This window comes from Anthonomus grandis, chromosome 1 (assembly GCF_022605725.1).
Source record: "Anthonomus grandis grandis chromosome 1, icAntGran1.3, whole genome shotgun sequence".
Taxonomy (NCBI): domain Eukaryota; kingdom Metazoa; phylum Arthropoda; class Insecta; order Coleoptera; family Curculionidae; genus Anthonomus; species Anthonomus grandis.
The window spans coordinates 54791383-54818237 of NC_065546.1; the positions used below are offsets into that span (position 1 = coordinate 54791383).

The 26855-nt window shown below is 33.4% G+C and overlaps 1 protein-coding gene and 1 pseudogene across 3 annotated transcripts; one reads left to right on the top strand and one right to left on the bottom strand.

Moving 5' to 3' along the window:
- The first annotated feature begins 614 nt into the window (after positions 1-614).
- Positions 615-1458, top strand: LOC126736250 (uncharacterized; annotated as a pseudogene).
- Positions 1459-1827: 369 nt separating this feature from the next.
- On the bottom strand, positions 1828-26458 carry LOC126742205 (mitochondrial carrier protein Rim2). 3 transcript variants are annotated; one of them, XM_050448818.1, is made up of 6 exons: positions 26343-26458; positions 25579-26185; positions 13246-13400; positions 8127-8231; positions 7796-8055; positions 1828-2778 (listed from the first exon to the last, which is right to left on the bottom strand). In XM_050448818.1, the coding sequence occupies exons 2-6, from the start codon at positions 25617-25619 to the stop codon at positions 2338-2340; spliced, it is 1002 nt and encodes a 333-aa protein (XP_050304775.1). In that variant the 5' UTR covers positions 25620-26185; positions 26343-26458; the 3' UTR covers positions 1828-2337. The 3 variants fall into 3 exon arrangements, with proteins under 3 accessions (XP_050304775.1, XP_050304769.1, XP_050304759.1); XM_050448812.1 differs by having other exon boundaries at positions 8127-8246; XM_050448802.1 differs by having other exon boundaries at positions 8127-8286; positions 13241-13400.
- Between the last annotated feature and the right edge of the window lie 397 nt (positions 26459-26855).

The window sequence follows — 26855 nt, forward strand, 5'->3', positions numbered from 1 at the left end:
CAGCGGAACTAAAAATTTTAGGATTTATGGCTGAACACAATTTAGCGTTTTCAGTTTTAGATCACTTCCCACAATTACTTTCATCAGTCTGCCCTGATTCCGAAATCGCTAAAAAAATAAAACTAGGCAGAAAGAAGGGAACAAGAATTTGCAAAGACGTTATGAAACGAGAAAATTTATTTGTTTTATCAAAACAGTTACAAACTTGCAAATTCTCCCTAATAGTAGATGAAACCACAGATATTTCCTCATCGAAGAGCCTTGTTATGGTTGTCCGTTTTTATGACAAATCAGCAGAGAAAGTGTGTGATAAATTTTTGGCATTAATTTAAGTTGAGAACACATCAAGTGGAATATTCGAATCTATTTCAAAATTTTTGACGAAAACAAAATTCCTTGCCTGTGGCAAGCTTCCTGATTCAGTAGAAGAAATGACAAGAGACATATATTCATATTTTTCCCACAGCTCCAAAAGAATTGAATCATTTAGAGAATACCAGCTTTTCACAGAGACACAGCCACACGTGATTTTAAGACCATCTCAAACAAGGTGGTTAAGTCTCCAGTTGGTAGTGAACAGGGTCCTGGAACAATGGGCAGCTTTAAAATAATTTTTTACGAACGAGGCATTGGCAGAAAATATTAAAAAGGCAAAAAATATATTAACTGCTCTAAACAATGACACTTTTAAGCTGTATTTCTCTTTTTTATCATATATTTTAGATATTGTTAATAAAATGAACTTAGAATTTCAATCTGAAGGTTTTAAAATGCATGTTTTGCTAAATAGGATTACAACTTTGTACAAAACTATTCTTAGGAACTTATATTAATGAGGGGCCGTTAAATCAAGTTTCTTTTCATCCAGAAAATTATTTACCGTTGGATACTATCTATGTAGGTGCAAGTTGTGAAGTTATTTTACAAGACCATCACATCCCTGACATTGAACTGAAACAATTTAAAATATCTTGTTAAGGTTTTTACGTGGAGCTATGTTCTGAAATTAAAAAAAAGATTCAAGTTTGATGATCCAGTACTAACTTTTGCAAGAAATTTAGATCCAAAAATAGTGGCAGTTTCAACTGAATCCATCGTGCCAATATATTTAAAGTTTAAACCTTTTAAATCTCTAGAGGAATTCTGGACTCTTGTATTCAATATGAAAAATTCTCTAGGAGAGTTAATGTACCCAAATTTGACGGTTTTTGTTCAAGCATTATTGTCGCTTCCACACTCCTCAGCGGCTGCTGAGAGAAAATTCTCCGATATAATAAAGACAAACATAGAAATAAATTACAAATAAGTACATGTGATGCTCTCTTACATTCTAAGGCTCTTTTAACTAATGCAAATACCCAATGCCATAACTTTCAATCCTCGGAACATCTATTGAGCTTAAATATTAACTCAAACTCACAGAATGAGGAAGAAGAGCCTGAGGATATAACATTTTAATTAAAATGTTATATCCTCCTATCTATATCCTCTTTATATAAACTACTAAAAATTATATATTATTAGGATTCGGTATATGTATAATATATGTACATACATGTTCATTATATTTTTAGTAGGTATATTTAATGAAGTACAAACATGCAATGAAAAATTTGTTTTTTCGTTTTTACTAGGATATTTTTTTTGTTAAATAAGGTGTTAAATAAAGTTTTTTTTAAGTAGTATTCAAAAATTGTTTTATTAAAAAATGCAGAAAAAACATATGATCCGCCTGAAAACTTCTTGAAATTTACTATAAATACCTACGAGAAAACCTTTAAATTAAAAAATCAAAACCAGTCCTTTAAATTGATTTTTTTTTTTGAATCTAGTACAATCTAGTACATTTTAGAATCAATTTTAGTACATATGCTTTATGCCAAAAGCACAACGCTGGCGGAGATCAGTCTCTTTATATCCAGTCTCCTGGCTGCACAGTAAGGCGCTTACTCGCTAAAATATGGCTTTAGGTTATATAAAATCTGTCAACGTCACTTGCCACGTTTCTGTATGTAGAAGCAAGGACAGCAATTTTAGAAAAAAAATCAATATTGTTATTGGAATAAAAACGATAATTTAGGTCTTAAGAGTATAGGCCTTAGAAACGGCGTTAAAAACCATTTAAATTCAAATGGAAATGTGATACAGATCACTATAACAAATAACAATGAAGCTTGATACCTAACAAGTGTTTTCAAAATGTATAAAAACTGTCTATTTAAACTATCCTCCGGATTTCACCATTATTATACCTTAAAAACTAACAACAAAACAGCAACAATAAACAAAACAAAACAAAACTCACCCACTTTCAACCCCCCTCCCCCTACCTAACCCCTAATGCTCCTCCTTCTGATAAAACTCGGTATTAAAGCGAGTGGTTAAAACATACACCACAGCCTCGTAAGTGGACATCATGATGGCCGTATTCGGGATCTGTCTGACCAATTGGGTCTTCAGGCCGCGGTAACAGCCCCGGACGCCCTCCTCTTTGAGAACCAGTTGTAGCGTCTGCCAGAACCCGGTGTACCGGGTGCCCTCCTCGCGTAAGCGGGTGCGCGCCACCTCGTGCGGATACGCGATACACGAGGCGACCGTTTTCGAGATCGCCCCCGCCACCATGAACTCCAAGAAGTCGGTGGAGCTGCGCACGTCGCTGTCGTGCGCGTGATAAATGATCAATTGGGCCTTGATCGCCTCGTAGATCACGAAGTGGATGATCGTTTCCGAGATGCCCATGTAGGAGGCGGTGATGCCTTTGTAAAATCCCAGCAGACCCTGGAGTAAAAGATTTAGGGGTTCACTAATGAAGTACTAAGTAGCTTTTAAGGGAACTGATTTTTTTTTGTTTTGACAACTTGGCATTGCCTCAAGAGTCTCTCGATAACAGATATTGCACACTCCCACTTTATTAATTACTATTGACAGATGACACTAATGACAGTCAAACTTCCGTTAGATTTTGATTTTCTAATTCGTTGATGTTCCAGATGTTCTATTAATTGCAAATATTACAATTTTTACATGAAACCCCCTCATTTCGTTAATTCTTTAATTAGCTGGGAAATTGTCAAATCTTTTTAAGTAACGGAAAAACTCAATTTCAATCAAAGTTTGATAATTTAAATCAAAAGTAATTTATTTGCCATAAAGAGTCAATACATCCCTAGAAACAAAATAAAGATTATATATTTAATATTTTAAATTACATCTTTCCCGCGATTTTCAACAACCGATACTCTTTAGCTACGGACAAAAGAAGCCAAGAGTGGGACAAACCCGTCAACTTGAAGTTAATTAATAAGAAAACTAATTAAAAAAAAAACACAAAAAAAATCATCAAACTAAATAAATTATTACAGAAAGAATATCAACAGATTTGCACGAGTGTGTGCTAAGAATCAATATTTTAATACATTTTTATTTATAATTTTTCCATAATAATTAATTATAAGCCTGAGGCTAGAATTAATTGATATTATAGATATAGATATTATAGATTATTATAGATGATATTATATAGAGGGAGACGGAGGGAACGACGAATGGCGGGAGACGGATGATGGACGGTCCAGACAATTTTTGATAATGTTTACTTGTATGTATTTCAGCTTAAAAAGTGAATGCGTGCACCCACAAAGAGAAGAAAAACCAAAGACAAGAGTAAAACAAAAATGTATATACATATTAGTTAGTTGCGAGCCTATAGTTGAGTCTGCAGGAGCATTAATTTCACATGCTTTTTTAAACTATTTAATGTAAAATTTTTAATTGTATTTGGAAGGTCATTCCAAATCTTACACGCCCTGTATGTAAATGATTTTTGAAAGTTTATCGTCCGGTGAAGAGGAACTGTACATAAATTAATGAATGTTTCTAGTTTCATGAGCAGTGTGTGGTAGTGGCATTAAATAGTCATGCAGATACTCCGGTTTCCCAGTCTTAATTATTCTTTAGACAAAGCAGTACATATAAAGCTTTCTTCTATTCTCCATGGTTAAAATTTTGTTATTATTTAGATGTGGAGTTATATGATCTCTATTGGGGATGTTAAAAGTGAATCTCATGCATGTGTTTTGTAATTTCTGAATTTTTTTCTTTATATAAACTTGTTATAGAGTCGGAGTATACCACATCTCCATAATCAAATAATGATAAAATTAGAGCATCACAAAGGAAGTATTTAATTTTTGAGGGTCGACAGTTTTTTAGGTGATAGTAAGCTGCTTTTAATTTATTGTTGATGTGTGTTTCAAATTTTGTTGTTTCGTCAATAAAGGAAATAGACTTTCGATGGAAAAAAGACGAACCAAGGAGGGGTCTTATGGAACTTTCCCATGTAGCTTTCACAAAAACAAAGGAATTGTTTTTGTGAAAGAATATATATATGAGAGAGAAAGAATCTATTTATTCATTTATCTTGATGAAACTTGGATTTTCCAGAATAGTACTGTAGGTCGCTCTTGGCAGGATAATAACAAAAGAAGTATGAAATCGCAAGGCACAAATTGAGACGCGTATAATAGCGCGTGGGAGGTGACATGACGCGCACGTGCCACAAGTCCTGCGTGGGCATTCGCATATTGAGACACAGTTTTTTAATCCCTCAATGCGACGGTCGACGTGACTTTCAAAAGATGAGTGATTTTATAAGAAATAATTATATTTATTTAGATTCCCTTAGTTCAGAGTCAGAGAGTGATGCTTAAAAAGAAGTGGTATTGTTCCATTTATTGATGGCCAAAAAATTGAAATCTCCAAATAATTTTTATTTATCGAAAAAGAAGTAGCTATGGAAAATTTAAAATGACATCCGAATTTCCTGATGGTGTTTGTACCAATTACTTTCGTATGAATCGAAAACAGTTTAATACGAGATAATAAAACCATCAATTGATTCAGAGGGATGTAATGCCCAAAAGCCGATTGGTACTGAAGAAAAACTTGCAGTGTTCTTGAGGTAAGTAAATATTAAAAGTGTATAGGTACCTATAGACATATCGTTATTGAACAATCATAAATAGGTAAATTGCATAGAAAAGAAGTGTGAAAGTTTATTGAAATCGCATTATGAAATTAACCAGCGAACTTCCGGATGTAGGTTGATGGCTTGTTTGCTCATTTTCTAGATGTCCTTCCTGACCATCAGGAAAACTGGTATGGACTGGTTCCAGAGGCTGATAATGGGGTGAAATTGCATAAGAAGGGTTTGATGTATTGCTACGTGAATAGAAATCGTGAAAAGAGATTGCAGAATATGGTCGGTCAGATGGGAGGTTCATAATATCTGCTTCTGCTTTGGCTACTGAATTGTAAACTTGACCTCTGCTGACCTTGTGTTGATATTTGGGTGGCATCTTTTTTGTAAGCTGATACATCGATATAAAAAAGTTATAAAGAGGGTCATCGAAGTTATTGTTTTGTTGTAATAACGTTTTTCTATCATCCGCTCGTTGTCGTGCCCTCTCATTTCGCTGTTGTATAGATTGTCTTAGGATGTCACATAAATCGTCTGTATCGCTTCGCTTTTTTTTGTTCGTAACTTGCATGGAATTAGCGCTTAAAGTTGCTGGACGTTTCGTGCTTTGAGTATAGGTCGCATTTTTAGCAACGCTGGGCGGGAGTTCCAACATCATTACTTTCTTCAAGAATTTGAGAAGCATCTTCAGCAGGACCGAATTGTAAGGATTCTTCCTCTTCATGTGCAATTCCGTCATTTTCCAAGTTTTCAGTTTCTGCCGTTGCTGGAAAAATTCTTGAGTCATCATCGCTATCGTCAACAATATTTCCTTCTCGTGGTTCAGTTGACATAAAGGGATCGAGAAATGACATTTGCTTTTGAAACCTCCAGAGCTTGACGTTTCTGGAGCGGCTCCACTTCTCAAGCATTTTTGTTGTCGTCGACGTGCATCCCTATAGCCTCTAACCTCTTAATTTCAACCATACATTTTTTGCCTTCTCCCCTGAAACAAAATTACAAGTTTAACAATTAGATAGCACTTTCAGCATTTTTAGAATACATTTTCTTAATAAAGTATAATTAATTTAGTATGATCTATCACTATATGTTTAAGAACACTTAAAATATCTTATTATATAACTTTTGTTTTTTTCAGATATTTAGCATCTGGAGACAGTTATAAAAGTATCGCTTACCACTTCAGAATGGGCGACAGAACGGTATCTAATATTGTAAAAGAAGTAGCTATTGCAATTTGGACACATATGCAACCAATATATTTACTAGAGCCTACAACTGAAACATGGGAATCAGCTGCTTTATGATTTGAGCAAAGATGGCAATTTCCACACTGTGTTGGAGCAGTGGATGGTAAGCATATTGTAATTAAGAAACCCGGCAAAAGCGGATCTTCATACTGCAATTATAAACATACATTCTCTGTGGTGTTGTTGGCAACAGTTGATGCAGCAGATTATAGATTTACCACTATTGACGTTGGAGCTATGGGAAGATTTAGTGATGGAAGTTTATTTTCCAGCAGTGCGTTGGGCAAAAAAATCATGAAACATTATCACTTCCCGTACCTACAATGCTACCAAACATTGCTGATCCGATGCCATACGTTTTTGTGGGAGATGAAGCTTTCCCTTTGTCTGAAAACCTTATGAGGCCGTATCCGAGAAGACACGTAACGGGGAATTATGAAAAGCAAGTTTTTAATGCTCGACTGTCTAGAGCTCGACAAACCGTGGAATGCTCTTTTGGTATATTAGCTTCGCGATGGCGTTTATTTAGGAGACCTTTCGAAAATAAAGTTGATACGGTGAGATATATTACAAAGGCAGCTTGCCTGCTGCATAATTACTTAAGGACGACCGGATCAACACTTAATGGGGAGTTAGAGGACATTGATAAATTGCCAGCGAATCAGTTAGTTCCACTACATGGTAATCAGACGAGGAATTCGGCACATGCTTTTACAGTGAGAGCAAAATTGACAGATTATTTCAATTATTGGGGAAGTGTTCTATGGCAATACCAAACGGTTACAATACCAAGTGGAAATTACTAAAACTATGTACTATGTTAGTTACTTTTTTATTTATATAAATATTGTTACTTACCGTCTTTAAACTTTAACTCCTTTGCAACTTCACCCCAAACCCTAGTCTTTAATTTGGTTTTCATGTAGTTCGGATGTTTTGTATCATAAAGTTCTCTATGTTTTCTGACTACCCCTATTAGCTGCTCTTCCGAACCCATTGTAAATATAAAGACAAATTGCAAATGAACTTCTGTCAACACAGCCAGGCACGCTCACGCACGAGAAACGGCGTTTCAATCACTGCGCCACGCGACTGCGCGTAGACGCGAGTCGCGACATGTCGCGTCGCGTCACCAATTTGCGCTGTTTCATAATATTCACCAGGCTACAAAAATACGTGCTGTGCTGCGTCGCGGCACACGCGCTATACGCGTCTCAATTTGCACCTTGCCTAACATGTCCACCATTAAAGATACTATAAAAGAACTAAGGAATCTATATCTTATAAGTTTCCTTGTTTTTTTTTGGTTTTTATAGTATCTATAGTATAGTATTTATGATGGATGATAGATATATGATTCCTGATGGACATGTTATATGTCTAATACATGTTGGATTAATATTTTTTAAACAAATTTAATGGAGGATGACCGAAGTATCTTTAGTTACCCATCGATAAATTTAAGTTAAAATCGGTTTGACCATATACGTAGTAAAAGCCATAAAATAAAACTAAATAACTAAAAACAATTAATTAAAATATGCCGCGCATAAACATTTACACTTACAGATTTTGAATATATCTGTTTAACGCATTGGGCGGCCGTCATGGGATTCTCCTTATTGACGTCCAATTGGAGGCGCGTTTTCACGAACCATATGGGATTAGTGAGGGTACTGGCAGCGAAACCGGCACACGTGGCGGAACACACGTGCACCACCGGCGAGTCCGGGGGCAGCACGTTGTTCCAGAACCGTTTCGCCTGAGAGTACGTGGAAAAGTAGACGGCCCTCGAGGGGGCCACTCCTATAAGGTTCGGACCTAAACCTAAATAAAAAAAAAAAAAAATAGGCATATTTGGAATGGAATTAGGGACCCAAACACGGTGTGGCAGTTACCTTTAAATAGGGCCATCGGACCCTCGTATTTAACAATGTGTCGCATGCACTGTATAATGCCTGTATCGGTGGTGAGTCGTAGCGGGGCCGGAGGGGCGCTGAAACCTGAAAGAGCCACAACTTGAGGGCGGCCGTAGCTTGATGTTGTCCATAACCTACGCTTACCTAATGTAAAATAATAAGCCTTGAAGAAAGCTATTTAGGGTCATAAGTTTAGTTGCATTTTAATGATACAAGTTACTTTAGGGCTAAACTTATGACTTTGTGAGAAACGCGAAATGCCACTAGTACAGTAAATCTGTCAAATTTGTGACGAAAAATTACCTATACACACTTTTTTTTGCGGAAATCGTTAAAAGAGCATTCAAAAAGCTTAACTTGAAATTTGTGACCTTGACCCGGTACGCGTTTTTGAAAAAAACTCAAAAGTTTTCTGGATTTCATTTATTTCGGGAATGGTAAGTATTTGGAAAAATTTGTAAGGACAAAAATGTATATCTGCGATGAAAATTACAAAAAGTAGATGGCGCCAAAGTGCTCAAAAAAGTGTTTTTTCAGTTTTTGGGATAGAAAAAAATGTTTTAATTGCAACATTGTCAATGTAAAAGTTGTTCGTCTAAAAAAAACCTACAAAATTCATTTAAAAAATTTTCTTGCCCGATAAACCGTTCCCTAGTTATAGCGTGTACAATTACGACCATTTTGCTTTGTATGATGAAATGAAGTTTTTTCATACTCAAAATATTTAAAAATGTTCTTTCATATTTTCAATTGCAAAGATATAAATAATAATAATGAACAATAATAAGACAACGAAAAATATTATATGATTATTTAAGAAAATAGTATATGAATATTTACTTCATTGGTCAAAAGAGAAAAATTTTCATGCGCAATCATATAACATTTATAATAAAAAAAAAATTATAAATTATCTTGTTAGAATATTCCTTGTTGGCAAACTGTGAAAGAATTCGATGAAAGTTGTTTCTTTCATGATAATCTTCGTTTAAAATGTTTTGTACTTACATTAATCCTTGTTCTGTCAGCCTGTTGCGTTTATCACTATTATGTGGTTATAATTACAGTGATATTAACTGTCATTACTTATTAATTCTTGTTTAATAATTAAATTTGTTTGTAATTATTATGCTCACTTTGATAAGGTTACATAAGATTTTTTTCATTTTATAATAAAGTACGAAAAAATTTGTTGTTTATTATTTCACACATTTACAATAATAGGTGCAATTGTTTATTTACTTATTTATTTATTCATTAAATACAATCACCCTATTGCGATAATAATACATGAGTGCACAATACAAGGTGTCTACTATAAAAACCGCCGAACTTTAAGAGGTGATTAAACAAGTCATTTGCAACAAAAAAGTCCTATAACATTTTTTCGAAAAGTTGTTAGTTTTTCTGGTATTTAACATTTTTTGATTTTATCAAATTTCTTTGTTTTTTTTTTCATATAAACAAGAATATCCGTTATGCTTACCACCACATCAAATTTAGATATACCATCTGAAAGAAAATTAAATTTGCTATAAAATGGGTATATTTAAGTTTTTGAGTAATTTTTTATACCGGGTGTTATCCGAAAAAAAGAAGATAATTATCGTGTATACATAATTCTTACACTTATTATATATTAAGAAGAATCGCAGCGTAATTAAGAAGTAACTGCGTAATTGAGACGCTGTAACTAAAGGCGGCATTACACTGAGGCAACCATAGACAATCCAGCTGCCGGCCGCATGCGATGATTTTAAAGTCAGCTAATCTATTCGCCGCAAGCAGCTGGTAGCAGTCACTGCAGCATGCGACTACTTCCTTTACACCTATTGCGACTGGTTTCTTCAACTTTAATTAATTTCGAGATGTCTTTGCAAATGGTTGCTGCCGCGGCTTATTATTTAATTTTGAGAGCACGAAAACAAAAAAGACGAAAACGCACAATATGGTGTAGGCAGTTATTTGTGAATAGTGATGATAACCAAAACGATTTGTTTAATAAACTTATGGCTGATGACGGAGCTCTGTTTCGAAATTTCACACGTATGGATAATCATGATTTTGATTACCTTTTAAATAAAGTAGCTCCTTTAATTTCTAAAGCTGATACAAATTTTCGACGTTTTATACCAGCAAAAGTTAAGTTGTATTGCACTTTAAGATTTTTGGCGACTGGTGACTCCTATCGTTCGTTTATGTATCTGTTCCGAATATCAGACTTTACAATTTCCCTTTTTATCCCTGAGGTCTGCCGAACTATAATTCTAGTTCTATAAAGGAATATATTAAGGTAAGGAAAAAAAAGAGAAAAAGTTTTTTTGGTAGGTAATTAAAAAATATTTATTAGGTGATATTTTCTACAGTGTTAGGAGATCGTCAGAAAATGATATAGCAGCTAAAGATGTATCTGTCCTTATGTCGGTCGATATTGTTAATAAATTCTGGTCACTAAATTGAGTAGGTGATTGATCTGAAGGAGGAAGGTCGTTTGTTTGTAGGTTGTGTGACTGCGCGGGTGCTGAAAAGCAGCTAAATGAATCTGGAGCTGAATGAGATGACGATAAAGGAAGTGGGCAGAGCTGGGTTGAAGGAACAGAGTTCTTCGATCTTCCCATAGCAGGCGCGAATCTTTCCACATCAGGCTCTAATTTTCTCATAGCAGCGTCAAATAAAATTTGATTTATGTAATTTTTCGCAATTTGGTACGAGGTTGAGGTCAGTTTACGCAACTCATTGCCCACATGCTGACCGTATATAAAAAATTCATCCTGTTGTGAAGCTGTTTGCAGTATTTTATAAGCCTCATCTGCTCTTCGGTCAGCTTCTTCTTGACGTTCACTCTGATACCTTCGTTTTTTATTCTTGGGAGCGGACTGTTTTTCTGCAAGTTGCTTGTGTTGATCTGGGTTGCGTTGTGTGCTGGTTCCTACAGATACTTCAGATTCAGATCTGTTTGGCTCTAATTCGCTTTCTTGATCAGCTTCTTGATGTTCGCTCTGATACCTGCGTTTTTTATTTTTGGGAGCGGAATTTTCTTCTGCAGGTTGCTTGTGCTGGTCTGGGTTGCGCGGCATGCTGGGTCCTGGAGATACAGACCTGTCGCTTCCTTGTCAGTTTCATCCTCTGTCTGAAAAATTAATAAATATAAAAATTAATTAATACTGAAAATCAAAATGATAGAAAAACAATAACTTTTGTTTGACTTTTTTCTACGCCTATTATTTTCATTGTTTTAGATGCCAAGCACAAATGATGGATGGAGGGAAGTAAGCAGGGATTTTGATGTTGCGTGAAATTTTCCTCACTGCATTGGATGTGTTGATGGAAAACACGTCGTAATGCAAAGCCCTAATAATGCTGGGAGTATGTATCTTAATTACAAAGGAACGTTTAGTATCGTTCTAATGGCCATTCGTGATGCTAATTATTGCTTTACATTCGCTGATGCAGGGATTCAGGGCAGAATTTCAGTTGGAGGTGCATTTCGGGAAACAACTTTTTTCAAAAAGCTGGAAAAGAATAAACTTAATTTACCAATTCCTGAGCCTCTGCCCGGACGGCAAATGATGCAACCATATGTTATTTTGGCGGATGATGCTTTCGCCCTAAGTGAACATCTGATGAAACCATTCCCTGGTCTTCAACTAGATAAAGATTCTTAGTCGGGCCCGTCGTGTCATTGAAAATACTTTTGGGTTAATGTGTTCAGTATTTCGAGTCTTTAGAAAACCAATGCTATTAAATGTGGAAAACGGTAAAATTGTCACACTAGTGACATGTTGTTATTTACATAACTTTTTGAGAAAAAGAAGCAAATCTGAAAACTTATATGCTTCTTCAGGAAGCTTTGACTGTGACAGACAGGATGGGTTATTCCTGGAATATGGAGAAACATTACGCAGGGAGATTCTGGTACTCTGCCACTTCAAAGACTACCTAGAAGACCTGCAGAAGGGCCAAAGTCTATCAGAGATGAACTCAAAGCGTATTTTAAAACCCCAGAAGGCAAAGTTCCTTGGCAGGACAATTACATTTAGGCATGCATTTAACTAATAACTATAATAAAATGATAAGGAATAGGTTTGTTTAAATAGGAAAAATGCTTTTTTGGTAAAACCAATATTACAAAAAACTTGATAGTGAAATGGAATTAAAAAAAAGAACAGAATATAATAAATCATTAAAAATTAAAACCTACCTCATCAAAATGTTCCTCAGTTGACACACTTTGTTTTGATACATCTACCTCCAAAAGAAAAAACAATGATTCAAAGTACACCCATGGTTCGGTTCTGCCTGACCCGGACTACTTTTTTCTTTTTCGATGAAAAGTCGTACGCAGATTTTTTATTTTGTCCTTTAGATTCTTTATGGAACATTCATATTTTTTTGACAATTCTTCCCATATCTTAAACTTTTTTCGGTTATCTTTATAATTTGAATCGCGCAAATCCCATAAAACTCTACTTTCGCGGTAATCTTCTATCAAACACTTTGTCTTTTCCTGGTCCCAATACATCGTGCCGCAGGCAACTATCAACTGAAACCACGTCAACCACGAGCGTTGGATAAGCTGCGGCTCAAAGCAACTAGTGGAGGGAAACGCCGCAAGCCGCATACGACTGTGCGACTTCTGGCAGTTTGCAGCATGCGAGCGCGCCGCATGCGGCCTAATTGCCATTAGTTGCCTCAGTGTAAGGCCTCCTTAAGGAACGGTTTATCGGGCAAGAAAATTTTTTAGATGAATTTTGTAGGTTTTTTTGATACGAACAACTTTTTCATTGACAATGCTGCGTTAAATAATTGTTTTCTATCCCAAAGCGAAAAAACACTTTTTTACTTTTTGTCATTTTCATCGCAGATACATTTTTGTCCTTACAAATTTTTCCAAAAACTTACCATTCCCGAGATAAAATAAAATCAAAAAAACTTTCGAGTTTTTTTCAAAAACCCGGTACGCGTCACAAATTTCAAGTTAAGCTTTTTGAATGCTCTTTTAACGATTTTCGCAAAAAAATGTGTGTAGGTACTTTTTCGTCAAAACGGTCTTTTTTTCGACAGATTTACTGTACTTACTACACGGCGGAAACCTTACCGGTTATAGACGAGGGAGGTGGCTTAAAGCTCCTGGACTGTGGTGGGGCATCGCTGCCCGGACTAGAAACTAAACTTCTACCGCGAGAAGACTGTTGTCGCGTTTTAACCACTTCCAGTGGGCATGTTACTATTGCACCGGCCGTGCCTGCCACCCTAAAAAAGTTTGAAGAAATGTGGCTTTCTTGTATATTTTTTTGTCAATGTATGTAACATTTCAAATACATATTAATATAAAATGAAATGAATATATTACTTTAAAACAAGAACATAGTTTGTACAATGTCAATATAGGACTTAGAACATTGAAAGGTCTTTCAACAGGTCTTTTTTTTTTAACATGTAAAATTAACGATTTTAAATTATTCACGACACTAGATTGAAATTTAAAAAATTAAATAATTTTAAGGTTAGATGTCAAAAGTTGGCATATGGGGTGCCATATTTCTTAGATTGTAATTTCCTATTAAAATATGTTAAAAAAAGTTGGAGGGTCCCATTTAAAATAGGACAGTTAGGATCATTTCCGGTTAAACCGGAAGTGACAGAAAACAACTGAATACGTCAACCAATCCCAATTTGGGTTCTACACCCACGTACCAAATTTCAATTTTTTTAACTTAAAAATTAAGAAAGTTATAGGGGCGAACCAATTTCCTAAGACAGCCGGTATATCTCGCATTGGCATAAATCTAATTACATATAAGATGATCCAGACAAAATTTAAAATTTTATGTAACATTTTTAAATATTTATGTACACACGGTAGGTATAAAAATAGAAGGAAAAAAAAATAAAATTAATTTTAAAATTTAAAATCATTTAAAACATTACAAGTTAAAAATTCTGACACACCATAAAAACACTTGACAATTAAAAATCTCTTCACAACAGTCTTAAACCTATTAAGTGCGGTAACTCACAAATTTCTTGGTGTAATCTATTTGTAAAGCATAGTGGAGTGTTGCATTCCAAGAGATTCTTAGCGTGAGAAAAGGTTCACAAAGATCAGTTCCTCTTCTAGTGAGGTGATCAAGGGTCTCCTCAATAGTCCTATATTGACTCTTAATTTTAAAAGCTTACAGATGTAATTCATAGATATATTTGATGGAATGGTAAGCATCTCAAAGTCCCAAAACACAGGTTTTGCCTCATCTCTATAAGTAACCCCAGGAACGACCCAGCACTGTTTTCCTCTGCAAACCGAACAGTCTTGCACATGTGCAAAATAGCTCCAGACAACTAAACCATATACACAAGCTGAATCAACAACTCATGAGAATGGTAGGCTACCATTGCTGATGCTCTTGCAGAGCATTTCCAGTCCATTTTTTAAAAACCATCAAATAATGACATAAACAACACAGTTTTTACAAATAATGCTTTCAATTTTTCACAAATTACAGAAGACAGTATATTAAATAGTATAAAGAAATTAAAACCTAAGAAATCAACTGGGCCAGACAATATTCCTGCTTTTATTTATAAAGGTATTGCTGAATATATGATATGGTGAAACCCCAAAATATATTTTTAATCTTCCATTGGCTAGTAATCAGTTTCCTGACGCATTAAAAACAGCACAAATACCACCTATATTTAAAGGTGTTAATAAGATATCAATAATTATTGTACAATAAGGTTGATTAATGTCTTGACAAAAATCTTTGAAATAAGACTGTATAATGACTTCAATTCATCTCTAAATCCTAAAATATCCAAATTTCAGCATGGTCTTATGGAAAACAGATCCACTGTAACAAATTTATCTATAATATCAGGGCTTGCGTCTGAAGCAGTATCTGGTAAAAGTCAATTAGATGTAACATATACAGATTGTGAAAAAGCACTCGATAAGGCTGATCATCAAATATTGCTTGGCAGGCTTGTGGAGCTTGGAGTGTCCAAGAATGTATATAATTTTATGGAATCCTCTCTCAAAGAGTACAGTGGGTGAAGGTGGGCACTCAGAAATCATGGAATATGGTTGCCTCTTCAGGGGTTTCCCAGGGAAGCAATTTGGAGCCATTATTTTTCCTGTGTTTCATTAACACACACTCCTTAATGCCTCTCAGACTTTGTAGGTCTTCTGTTTGTGGATGACTTCAAGTTCTTCAGGACCATCAGGACACAGACAAACTGTGATGCTCTCTAAAAAGATATTGATAATGTGTGCAATTGGTTTAATACCACCAAATGTTGCTAAATATAAATAAATGTGACAATTACATTTACAAGAAAAACAATCCCAATCTTATTACATTCATATAATGTTAATAAATCTTATCAGGTGACAAGAAAAAATGAGATAAAAGACTTGGGTGTTATTTTTCACTTGAATATGAAATTCAACAACCACTTTCTTCATATTAGGAAGAAAGCATTGAAGGCACTTGGTTTTGTTATTAGAAACAGCAAAGGCTTTCAGCTTCACACCATAGTTAAACTATGTATATAATGCACTAGTGAGACCACATCTTGAATATGCCTCACAAATATGGATGCCTATCGGGGCCATACACATGGATCAAATTGAAAGGGTTCAAAAGCACTTTTTAAGGTATTTGTATTTAATCAAAAATAACCATTATCCATTTATAATCTCTTACAATTCTATGCTTGCTAGTTTTCCTATTCAGTCACTTTTTAAAAGAAGGGAGAGACAAGCTGTGATGTTTTGTACTGTATAATGATATATTTAATGATAGTTGTTCAATAAATTATATTGATTTTAACGTCCCAAGGAGTAGAATTATAATCCAAAACTATGGAAAAATATTTTATGCTAGTTCTAGAAATTAATCTCCTTTTAATCGTATGATGTCTGTGAGTAATCAAAAAGTGAGACATGTAGATATTTTAAATGTTGCTCTAAAAGAAATTAAGTTTTTACTACATTAGGAATGATGAAAGTTTTTTCTTTTTTTATATATTTGATGTGGTTTGGTGGTTGGTTTGTTTTAATATAATTTGATATAATAATTTTTTTTTTTTGGGTATAAGTTTTAAGAGATTTATGATTGTTACTATGTATTTTAGCAATTTCATTTATGTGTATCTACTTTTCTCTTTACTTAAATTTACATGTAATTACCTACTTCCTATTTTAAATTTTCCTTCATAAGCATTGCTTGCTGAAGACTTAAGTTTGTTTAAAGAAGTACCAAGAAAATCCATATCTTTTGCAAATCTATTCTCTGCAGAAGCTATTCAGTTAATTGAACTATTTAGTAAATATTAGTAAATAGGCTGTTCTGCAAAAGGGAATATTGAGAAGCCCCTAAACTGATATTGTCTAAAATGTTGATACATGTAATGAAAAAAGATACACACATTCTGGACGTCTAACAATATCATTCAGAACTTTAAATGCAAAGCAAACATTAAGCTTTCTTCTTGATAAGGCATATCTAGCAAACCTGATAAATTAGAGCTGAATATTCTCGAGCCTTTAGATATAGATCAAAAAATTATTTATTTATTTACCAAAGATTGTCTCACAGGAAATTCCTAATAAAAAGACAATGTATGCTTGACAGATCAAGAAATAATTCGACAAAACAGATAAACCTAAGAAAAAAAACCTTTAGTTTTTATGAGTTGTACCTTAAGTTAACAACTCATAAAAACTTATTAGTCTAAAAATTGAAATAAAAGCTCACAACTCGAGAGTATACTACAGGAAAAAGAAAATTAAATGAAGAGTTATATAGAGTATATGGAAAGAGAGAGTTTTGTTTTTAAGTGTAGCTATATAGTGCCACTAAACAGGTTAATATTGTTTGATAAAATATTAAACTATGAGCAAGTTCAATGCATGTCTCACAGAAGAAGAAAAGAAAGAAAATGTGCTATCTTACGTAAGACAAAATCTTGTGTAAGTATCCTAAAAACTAAATAATTACAAATTTGTAGAAAAACCAATAAATTATTAATATTTTATTACATACATTATTAATATTTTATGATATTACCCTTTCCGAGGTTGTATCAATTTTGAAGCATATATGTTTAAAAAACCTGCACTGCACATATTTGAGTCTATCCATATGGACATTATAATTGGAGAATCACAAAGCTGCATAAAGTAATTTAGACTAATATATCATCTAGGTAATAAGACTGTCCAACCTTTTAAATTTTCTTGTTGACCACATTATGAAACTGAGTGTTCAAGGAACAAAGGTTGTTATTAATTATAAGCCCTAGATCCCTCATATAGTCAACATGTTTTAGAGGAGTATTTCAGTATTACCTAACATATAATTCTACTTTATTACATTGGAAATAGTGGAGGTAGATATACACTTGTGTACTTTTTAATTTTCAGTGGCAGTTTATTAATTGTACACCAGTCTGCTAAGGCACCTCTTTGTAGTAAATTACAATCGTCATTTGCTTCTATGATGCGAAATATTTATTTAAGTTATCTGCAAATAAAAATAAACAGTCACAACAGTACTAATGATATATCAATGACAATGTAGTGGAAAAGGCAACATTCCTTCCTTGAGGGGACCACTCAGTGTTGGATAACAATTTGACATGAAGATATTGGATTCAATATACTTGGAACGACCAAGATTACATATTTGTTTTCATATTTGTTTATATATATGAAATCATGATTACATAATTTCATATTTACATAGAGACTAGATACAAATAGTTATATAAGGCTATGATGGAAGCCCACATATATATTTTTTTTAATATAATACTATATGATTGAATTTTCAAAAAATCTGCATATACAACATTCGATATAGTCTCCCATAACTCTCTATGCTGATTGTAAAAAATATGTGAGATTTATTACGGTCGACCTTTTACTAAAGAAACCATATTGTTTTAAAGAAATATAATTTTTTAGATGATGAAACAAGGTGTTATAGTGAGTATGGAGACAAGTCTACGAGTTTTCATATTTTCTGTTGCATCACTCTTATGTATTAGCTTTATTTTAGCAATCTTCCAAACCTCTGAATATGTAGTTCTTATACATTATGAACAAGCATGAAGAATAAAAGAATTGATCATATCATGATCAATGCGTGTGTGGTTGTTTTCGATTTTTTACAGTGTTGTTTTAACTTCATTTTCGGTGAACAAGTTTATTAATATGGTATGAGAGCAGGAATCTGAGCCAATATGTGTAGGATAGGAACTGAATGAGGTGAGTTTCACGAAACCATTGACAATGCATTGGTGGGTTACAAATGTGGATTGACACAAAACCACTGAAGCAGGACTTCGGGAATATTTTTCCTTTGTATTTCACATATTTCCAAAACTGTTTAGAATCATTCTTTATTGATGACTCAGTCTTTTATTATAGGATTTATAGGCATTATTATTTTCAATTTTTGTTATTCTTCTATTATTAGAGAATGCAATATACTATTATATTGAAGAAATCAAGAAGAATTCCCACTAGGTACTTTTAACACCCATTTTATAATAACACATAATTTGCTAATAGTGATAGGCCTAGCTCTCCAAAAAAACTATATATTTTCCCATACACATGATCATTTTATATGCTATAAAACGTACGTATTCAGTATATTTCCTAAAAACATTTTCAAGGACGAGGTTTATGCTATTAAAAGTGTATGATTATAATCAAACTTTTTTACATGCAATAAATCTAAAAATAAAAAATTCAATCTCCCAAATGATAATGTTTCATAACACAGAAACTTTATTGTGCAAAATTGTTCTGAATTAAAGCAAAATCCAATGTCTAATAAAAACCATTCGATCAAAATTCCAATATCCCCCCCTTGTAGGCCTTATCATTATAAACATTAATAATTGAACCTCTATGCAAATACACATTGATTAAGCTACTTTTTAACTTTATGATGTTTATTTACAAATATAACAATCAGCAAATATGAGATAAGACAACTAATTAAACGTTAATACTAAAATGGTAATGTTAGTAGATAGATGTTCTTAGAAATATATATTTATTAAATAATTCTGGTAATCAGTAAGGATTTTATAGCAAATTGCCTATATTATAAATGAAGAATCCCTATAAATATTTAATTAATTCGTAGTTTTTATGGTCTCCAATTAATTCCATCCCCTAAGGTTTTCAATTAATAAAAGTTGATGCTAATCAAATTTGATTAGCTCACTAACTGTCATAGACTTTTGCCAATGACATAAAATTATTCTTTAACATAGACAGTATTAATTCAAATTGAAAACTTGGAATCGATTTATGTGTTATAGTCAAATAATGAATTATGTGAAGTAAAATTAAATATAAAAAATATGTTTATACACAGGGTATTTTAGAACTATCGGATCAAACTTCTGGGGGTTATTCAGTGCAACAGTAGAAAACATTTGAGTATAAGGACTCATGTCCGGAAAAGTGTTAAGACGCATTAATATTTAGAAAGACAATGAATTGCCTAAATAAGATTTAATGCATTATTTCATTTTTGGCTTGTGTACATGATAGCATAACAAAATTGTTCAAAATGTCAATGCCAATGTTTAAAAATTTCATAGCTGATGATCTTAAACAATTTACCGGCGCCTGTGTGTTGTTATCTTTAAAAATGATAATAGAGATTGTTGCAGAAGCAAATTTCTGAGGCTGTTTTATGGACTGATGCAGCCTCATTTACAAGAGAATCACCATGTGTGGGACAAAGAAAATCCCCATGCAATTTTTAGTAGAACATCAGCAATGTTAGTCTGTCTGTCATTGTTGATAATCTTTTAATTGGGCCATACCCTCTACTGGAATGGTTAACAGGACCTAATTACCGACGTTACTTGGATGAAAAAGATTCCAAACATTTGACAGTCAATGTGCTCACTTTGCTGTACAATCCGAGGTACTTCTGGTCATATATTCAAAATAAAAGAACTGGTTTCAGTCTTCCCTCCAGAATGATATACAATAACAGGATTAGTAGGGTATGCAGAATACTTTTCATCCGTTTATTCGAATGAGCAAGTCAATGGCATACATCTTTTGATTTTGATAAATCAATTTGTCTGAGCACTTTAACTCTGTCAATGCAGGATGTTTACGAGGTCATTACTTCGTCTAAGAATAAGCTCTGCGCTGGACCAGATGGGATTCCGGCATTCTTCCTAAAGAAATGTATTTGTGTTCTTACGAAAACCAATACTGTTCATTTTTAACAAATCTCTAGATACTGGTTCTCATCCCACTCTCTGGAAGAGAAGTTTTCTAAAACCCATTTTTAAATCTGGTAGTAGAAATGAAATGTCTAATTATCGGGCTGTGTGTAACCAATCTGAGTTGCCAAAGCTGCTTGACTGCCTGGTCAGTCATAGAATTGCCTGGAATTTTAAATCTTTATTTAATCCTGAGCAATTTGGATTTATAATCTGGCTAATTTGGCGCTGTATGTCAACTACCTCTACCACTGCTTGGAGAAGGGACTTCAGGTTGACTCAATATATACAGATTTTTCCAAAGCTTTTGATCAAGTTAACCATGGGGTATTCTTGCAGAGGCTTAGGGCTTTAGGTATTGGGGGCCTCTTCTTCAGTGGATCTCGGGATTCATCAGAGGTAGAACCCAGATTGTTAATCTTGGAGGTACATGTTCCTCTGAAATTTTGGTGCCATCTGGGGTGCCAGAGGGCTCTCACTCGGGCCCTGTTTTGTTTTGCCTCTTTTTGATTGATTTAGTTGGGAAAGTTAAAAATTGTCGTGTGCTAATGTTTGCTGATGATGTGAAGCTATTTAGGCCTATCACATCCCTTTCTGATGCTGTGCTCCTGCAAAAAGACCTTAATTTGTTCTTCGATTGGTGCCACTTGAATAGAATGTCCCTTAATATCAATAAGTGCCATAAGATTACTTTTTCTAAGCAAAGAAACCCTATGTACAAATTGGTGTCAAAACAGAGGTTTCTGACTTAGGAATATTTATTGACTCCAGGTTGTCTTTTAAAAGTCACATCAATCAGGTGACTGGTAGGGCAATGAAAATGCTGGGTTTTATCCAACGGTCTACAACTGATTTGTCTTTGTTTACTTTTAGATTACTTTATTGCTCTCTTGTTAGGCCCATCTTGGAGTATAGCTCAATTGTGTGGTCCCCGTCATATAACTGCTACATTGAGCAGATTGAAAAAACTGAAAATAAATTTTTAAGGGTGGCGGTTTTTAGATGTGGTTACAGGAGACAGGAGTATTACTATCAGTGGGTCAGGAATAACCTGAACTTACCCATATTAGAGTCACGAAGAACATTACTCGACTTATGTTTTATGCCTAAGGTTTTAAATGCTACTATAGATTGTCCCGAGTTATTGTCTATTTTTAAACTTAGGGTGCCTTCCAGATTGAATAGACAATCAGAAATATTTTCAGTCCCATTCCACCATATCAATTATGGTATTAATGAGCCAATTACACGAAAGGCTCGAAGTGCTTAATGGTCTGTCAGGACAGATAAGCTTTTTTGACTCTAGGATTACATCTTTTAAGGGGCAGTTAAAGAATATTATTTCATAGGGACTTTAATTAATTAACTCATCTATACCTTTCATTGATTTATAGATAGTTTTGTATCTGAATATATGTTTGTATAGTTATGCTATATAACAATTTTGTAAATGGATTCCGTAAATAAATAAATAAATAAGTATGCAAGGATTGGGCTCAGAGGTTTGGCCACCGTTGGATTGCCAGAGGTGAAGCAGTTTCTTGGCCCCCTAGGACACCCGATTTAACGTCGCTAGATTTTTTCCTGTAAAGTCTTTGGTCTATGAAACTTCAGTAGAAACAGAACAACTGGAAAAATTCATCCATTTTTCCAAAGATGCTGGTCTATGTTACATACGAAGCTCTTTGACTAAGACCAGATAATCAGCTGGTGGAATGCTTGGAAACAAGTATTTTGAATGCTCTTGGCAAAATTCACTGGATTTGTTACAGAATATGGCGCATTGAAGTTTGAGACCTTACTAAGAACGTTATTCAAATTCAAATTCAAATTCAATATATTAAAATTCAATATAAAATATTACAATTCTAAGAATATAAAGCACCTAGATACCAGAGTATCTGTATGTGCTATGGTAGAAACAATTTAAAAATTCTAATATATCAATGTTGTTACCCTTAGCAGACTAGCCGTTATATAAATTAGTTCACAATATTTAACATTTTAAATAAGTTTACCCAAAACTACATAACAAAAATCAAAAACCAGACAATAAAAATGAGAAAAAAAGAAAAAAAAAAAAAAAAATTTACTATATACACATATACATTTTACCTACAAAGGTATTATGTAGTATTTTACAGAATCTTCTAGTCTTTGGTACCTAAAACCTATAACATATAATATTTGAAACAAAATAAATAATTGAATAAATGTCCATACTGAGATTTTTTTCTTTTTCCCTTATGTATTTATGTTGTGATTGCTATCGAGTAAGAAAATAAAAAGTTTGGTGAAAAGCAGAATATTGATACAAGCACATATGATCAATCAACAAAATTTTCTTTTGTTTCCTAATATATAACTTAGGGCATGCTCATTAAACTTTTTGAAGTATTTCTGTTGTTTGACATTTTCTGGGAGAAAGTTATAAAATTTTGGAGCTAAAAATACTGCCGAATGTTGACCAAAATCTCGAATCATATAAGGTAGTGCAATTTGCTGGTGTTTATTAGCTCGGGTTTGGTGTCTATGGTTTATTTTACTTTGTTTACCATAGAATTTATGAACATAAGAGCAACAGGTTGTTATAAAAAGAGTTTTCAAATCTTGTATTTCAGAATTATATAATTGCTTTGTTGAAAATAACCTAGGTCTCTTTAACATTATCTTTACTGTTGAGTTTTGTATTGTTTTAAGATTTTTTAGACTGTTTTCATATGCCCCACCCCAAATCAATATCCCATACCTTAATAGGGGTTCCACGAGAGCTTTATAGATCAACACAATGAGTTTTCTGCACAAAATTTCCCTTAATAAATAAAATTTATGTAAGAGTGCCTTTATCTTTTTTGTTAAATAATCAATGTGTATATCCCATTTTAAATGTTTGTCTATATGGACTCCCAAATATTTTATAGAGTTTACCTGTGCAACTGGTTCATTAATATTGTTTACAATAATATTTTGAAAGTTTGGTCTATTTGAACTGTTTATGGAAAATACTATATATTTAGATTTTTTTGGATTTAGTGACAATTTTAATGATATCAGGATCGCTAAGGTTATTTTTTATCTTGGTGTATTGCATTCTGTTTGATAGATAACTCTGTAAAAGTTGTAATACTTTGCCTCTGATACCATATTTTTCTAATGTTTGTAATAATATTTGGTGTGACACTGTATCGAATGCTTTTGTTAGGTCGAGAAACACCGCAAGGCACTTTTTATTTTTGTCCATACTTTTAGTTATATCACTAACAAGCTCCAATATAGCATCTATTGTACTGACTCCTCGAGTAAAACCAAATTGATTTTTTGATAGTACATTATTTTGGTCAAAATAACATAACAGTCTATCCTTAAAGCATTTTTCAAAGACTTTTCCCAGGTTAGAGATAACACTTATTGGTCTATAATTATCCATCAATTCCTTACTTCCGGACTTAAAAACTGGACTCACCACAGATACTTTAAAATGACTTGGCACTACACCAGTTTTAAAAATTAAGTTTATAATATGTACAAGTGGTGGTAAAATGTGCATATGGAGCAGTTTTAAGATTTTTGCAGAAATTCCATCTTTACCAGGTGAGCCATTATTTTTTAAAGAATTTATATATTTAATTATCTCATTCTGAGTAACGGGTTTCAAATACATGGAATTTGGGAATGTCCTGTTTATTGTGAAGGGGTGAGGGGGAGTATTAATGCTTTTTGATAGGTTTAAACCAACATTTATGAAATGCTTGTTAAAATGATTAGCGATCTCTATAGGATTTATTATTTGATCACCATTTTGCGACCTAATCATTTTTATTTCCCTTTCACCCTCATTCCCATTTTCATTTACAGCCTCATTTATAAAATTGTATATTTTTTTTATGTTATTACTATTTTCCTGAATTTTATTTTTGTAGTAATCATTTTTTGTATTTTTGATCAGATTATTCAGTTTATTTCTGTACTGTTTATATTCAAAGATTTTTTTTGGTGTAGGATTTTTCCTTAATTTTTGTTTTAATTTGTCTCTAGTTTTTATTGAAGTAATTATACCTTGCGATATCCAAGGTTTAATTTTTTTAACTCTTGTGTTTAACACTCTTTCATAGTATGACTGATTTATTATTTCAGATATATTTTTTACCAAAAGATTCAAGGCTAAGTATTAGGCCAAGATGATAACTGGTTCCAAGGGGAGTCAGCAATTAAGGTCAGTATTGCTCAAAAATAAATAATTAGTGTGATGTTAAATCTTCCACCAATAACCTTGTGTAGATCATATTTGTCACAACAGGTTTAACTGTCTCTATTTACAGTTAGTTATTTTGATGAAAAAAATACTAGATTTTTCTCAAAATCTTAACATAGTTACCATAAGAAGGGATGAATTAATAATTCCAAGGCACAACTGAACACATCTTTTTAGAATTCCATAAACTTCTTAAAGAGATATAAATAATACCAAACACTTAGAAATTCAAAAAGGCTTCTTATAATTAGATCAGCATGTTTACTCTTCCAGTTTTTGTAATTAGACAGAAATGTATTAATTAAATCAATTTTGAAAATTGCAATTCTTTAAAACAGAATATTTATATTAGAATGTAATTATAAAAACATCCTCGATATCCTACTTTTCCTTTACGGAAGTTGTTTGTGTCTGTATATCAGAATTTGTCGGCAATAAAGAATATTTGTATTTGTCAAATCAAGTTTATAAATAATATGCAAAATATTTCATAGCTTCTCATTTGTGCAATATAAATGTTTCTTCAATAGAAATGGTTGTTTATGTTCTAATCAATTTATATTATTGTGACTTTGATTAGGGTTTATTGTGGTTGGTTGGTTGTGTTTAAGACTGAAAATTTTAATTTATATATTATTGGAGTTTTTTTCTTTTTGTTTTGGCTAAGTTTAGTTTAATTATGTCTTTATCAGTTAACAGCGCAAACAATTTCCTATTATTGGGCAAGTTGCCTGTCAGAAAACTTTATCAAAATAAGTAAAAAAATTAATTAAAAAAAACCATTAAATCACTAAAACAACTAGAACTATAATTCTAGGTTAGTTTTGTGTAAATAAATTGAAAGTCTACTTTTATATGATTATTTTTACATATTTTATTGGATATTCTCAAAACAAAATAAGTACTCACCCGCCAGCAACCAAATGAATAACAGTGTCTTTTTGATTCATATCATTAAGCTGAAGTGTTCATTGAGGGCTCAAATTACATCAAATTCTCCTGTTTTTTTTTTCACAACTTTAATAGGGGCACCTACATCCTGGAATTTTTCCAATGGTTTCTCAAACAACCCAGACCGCCGACTAGAAAACTGGTTCACAATACGTAAATAGAATATTTTCTGACTGGCAAAAAGTAAGGGTTTGTGACCGATGTAAACAAATCCACTTGATATTTCATCTGTCAACTGTAGAACGTGCCTACGTGACACACCACTCGTAAACAGAAGCGGAAAAAATCACTTTTTGACACCCGGGGGGCCCTGAAGCGGGACAAGCTTCGAAGTCCTTGGGACACCCTATATAACCCACAAAGATGAATGGGCGAACTGTCAATGTCACTGTCAATTCTACCCCGAACATGCGAAGATCACGTGGGTTTGTTTTGTTGTTTTTTTGACCGGTCGTTATATTATTATTACTATGATCTGAGGCCCCATACACTTTTTTCGGCCCCGATTCGCTTATTTTGGGTTTCTGGGCGGTTACAGCTGACAGCCGGGCGGCCAGGGTTCCTTCTAGAATTTAAAAAAAAAATCGCTTAGAAAACGTAATAAGATCGGAGTGGATGAAATGCGCATTTAATTGGATCAAGGATTGGCGGCGCCCGGACGAAGGAAAAACTATAATGAAAACGCTATATTTACTATTGTGGGCACTCGGCAAGGGTTTTACCTGTTCTTGGTTGGGTTATAAACTAATTACTCTCATTCGGTCCATACGGGTAACGAGCAAATTCACCACAGCACTCGAATGCAAAAATCAAAATCCAGAATAACAGTGCGTGCAAAAGGAGCGGTGTTGCCGCAACGATATTCGCAAATGTACCGACTTTCATTGAAATAGTGTACTAAAACTATACAAAATGTACTAATTAAACAGATTTAATTTTTTTTACTAGATTCATTTATTATTATTACAACGGCACTTGAACACACTCTCGTTAGAAAACAATTAATATTTTACAATAAAAGTGTTTGTCTTAATTGTACTAAATTCAGTACAATTCAATTTGTATGGCAACAATGGTGAATCGACTTGTTTACTTCGTGAATTACGCAACGGCGCAGGTCCGCCTATTGAACAAAAATGGTGTAAATCGTGATCGGAAATTGGTACCTAATCAACTCCCCAAGATTTAAAGAAAAGCAAAATTAATATAATTAGAAAGTTGGTTCTTAGTGACAC

Bases quoted from the DNA above. Each gene is read 5' to 3' on its own strand.
- LOC126742205 (XM_050448802.1), bottom strand. From the start codon at position 25,619: ATGAATCAAAAAGACACTGTTATTCATTTGGTTGCTGGCGG. The intron at 8,056-8,126 runs GTAACTGCCACA...TTTTTTATTTAG, and splicing joins TCCGATGGCCCTATTTAAAG to GTTTAGGTCCGAACCTTATA. The intron at 2,779-7,795 runs GTAAGTGTAAAT...CTTTTACTCCAG, and splicing joins AACAGATATATTCAAAATCT to GGTCTGCTGGGATTTTACAA.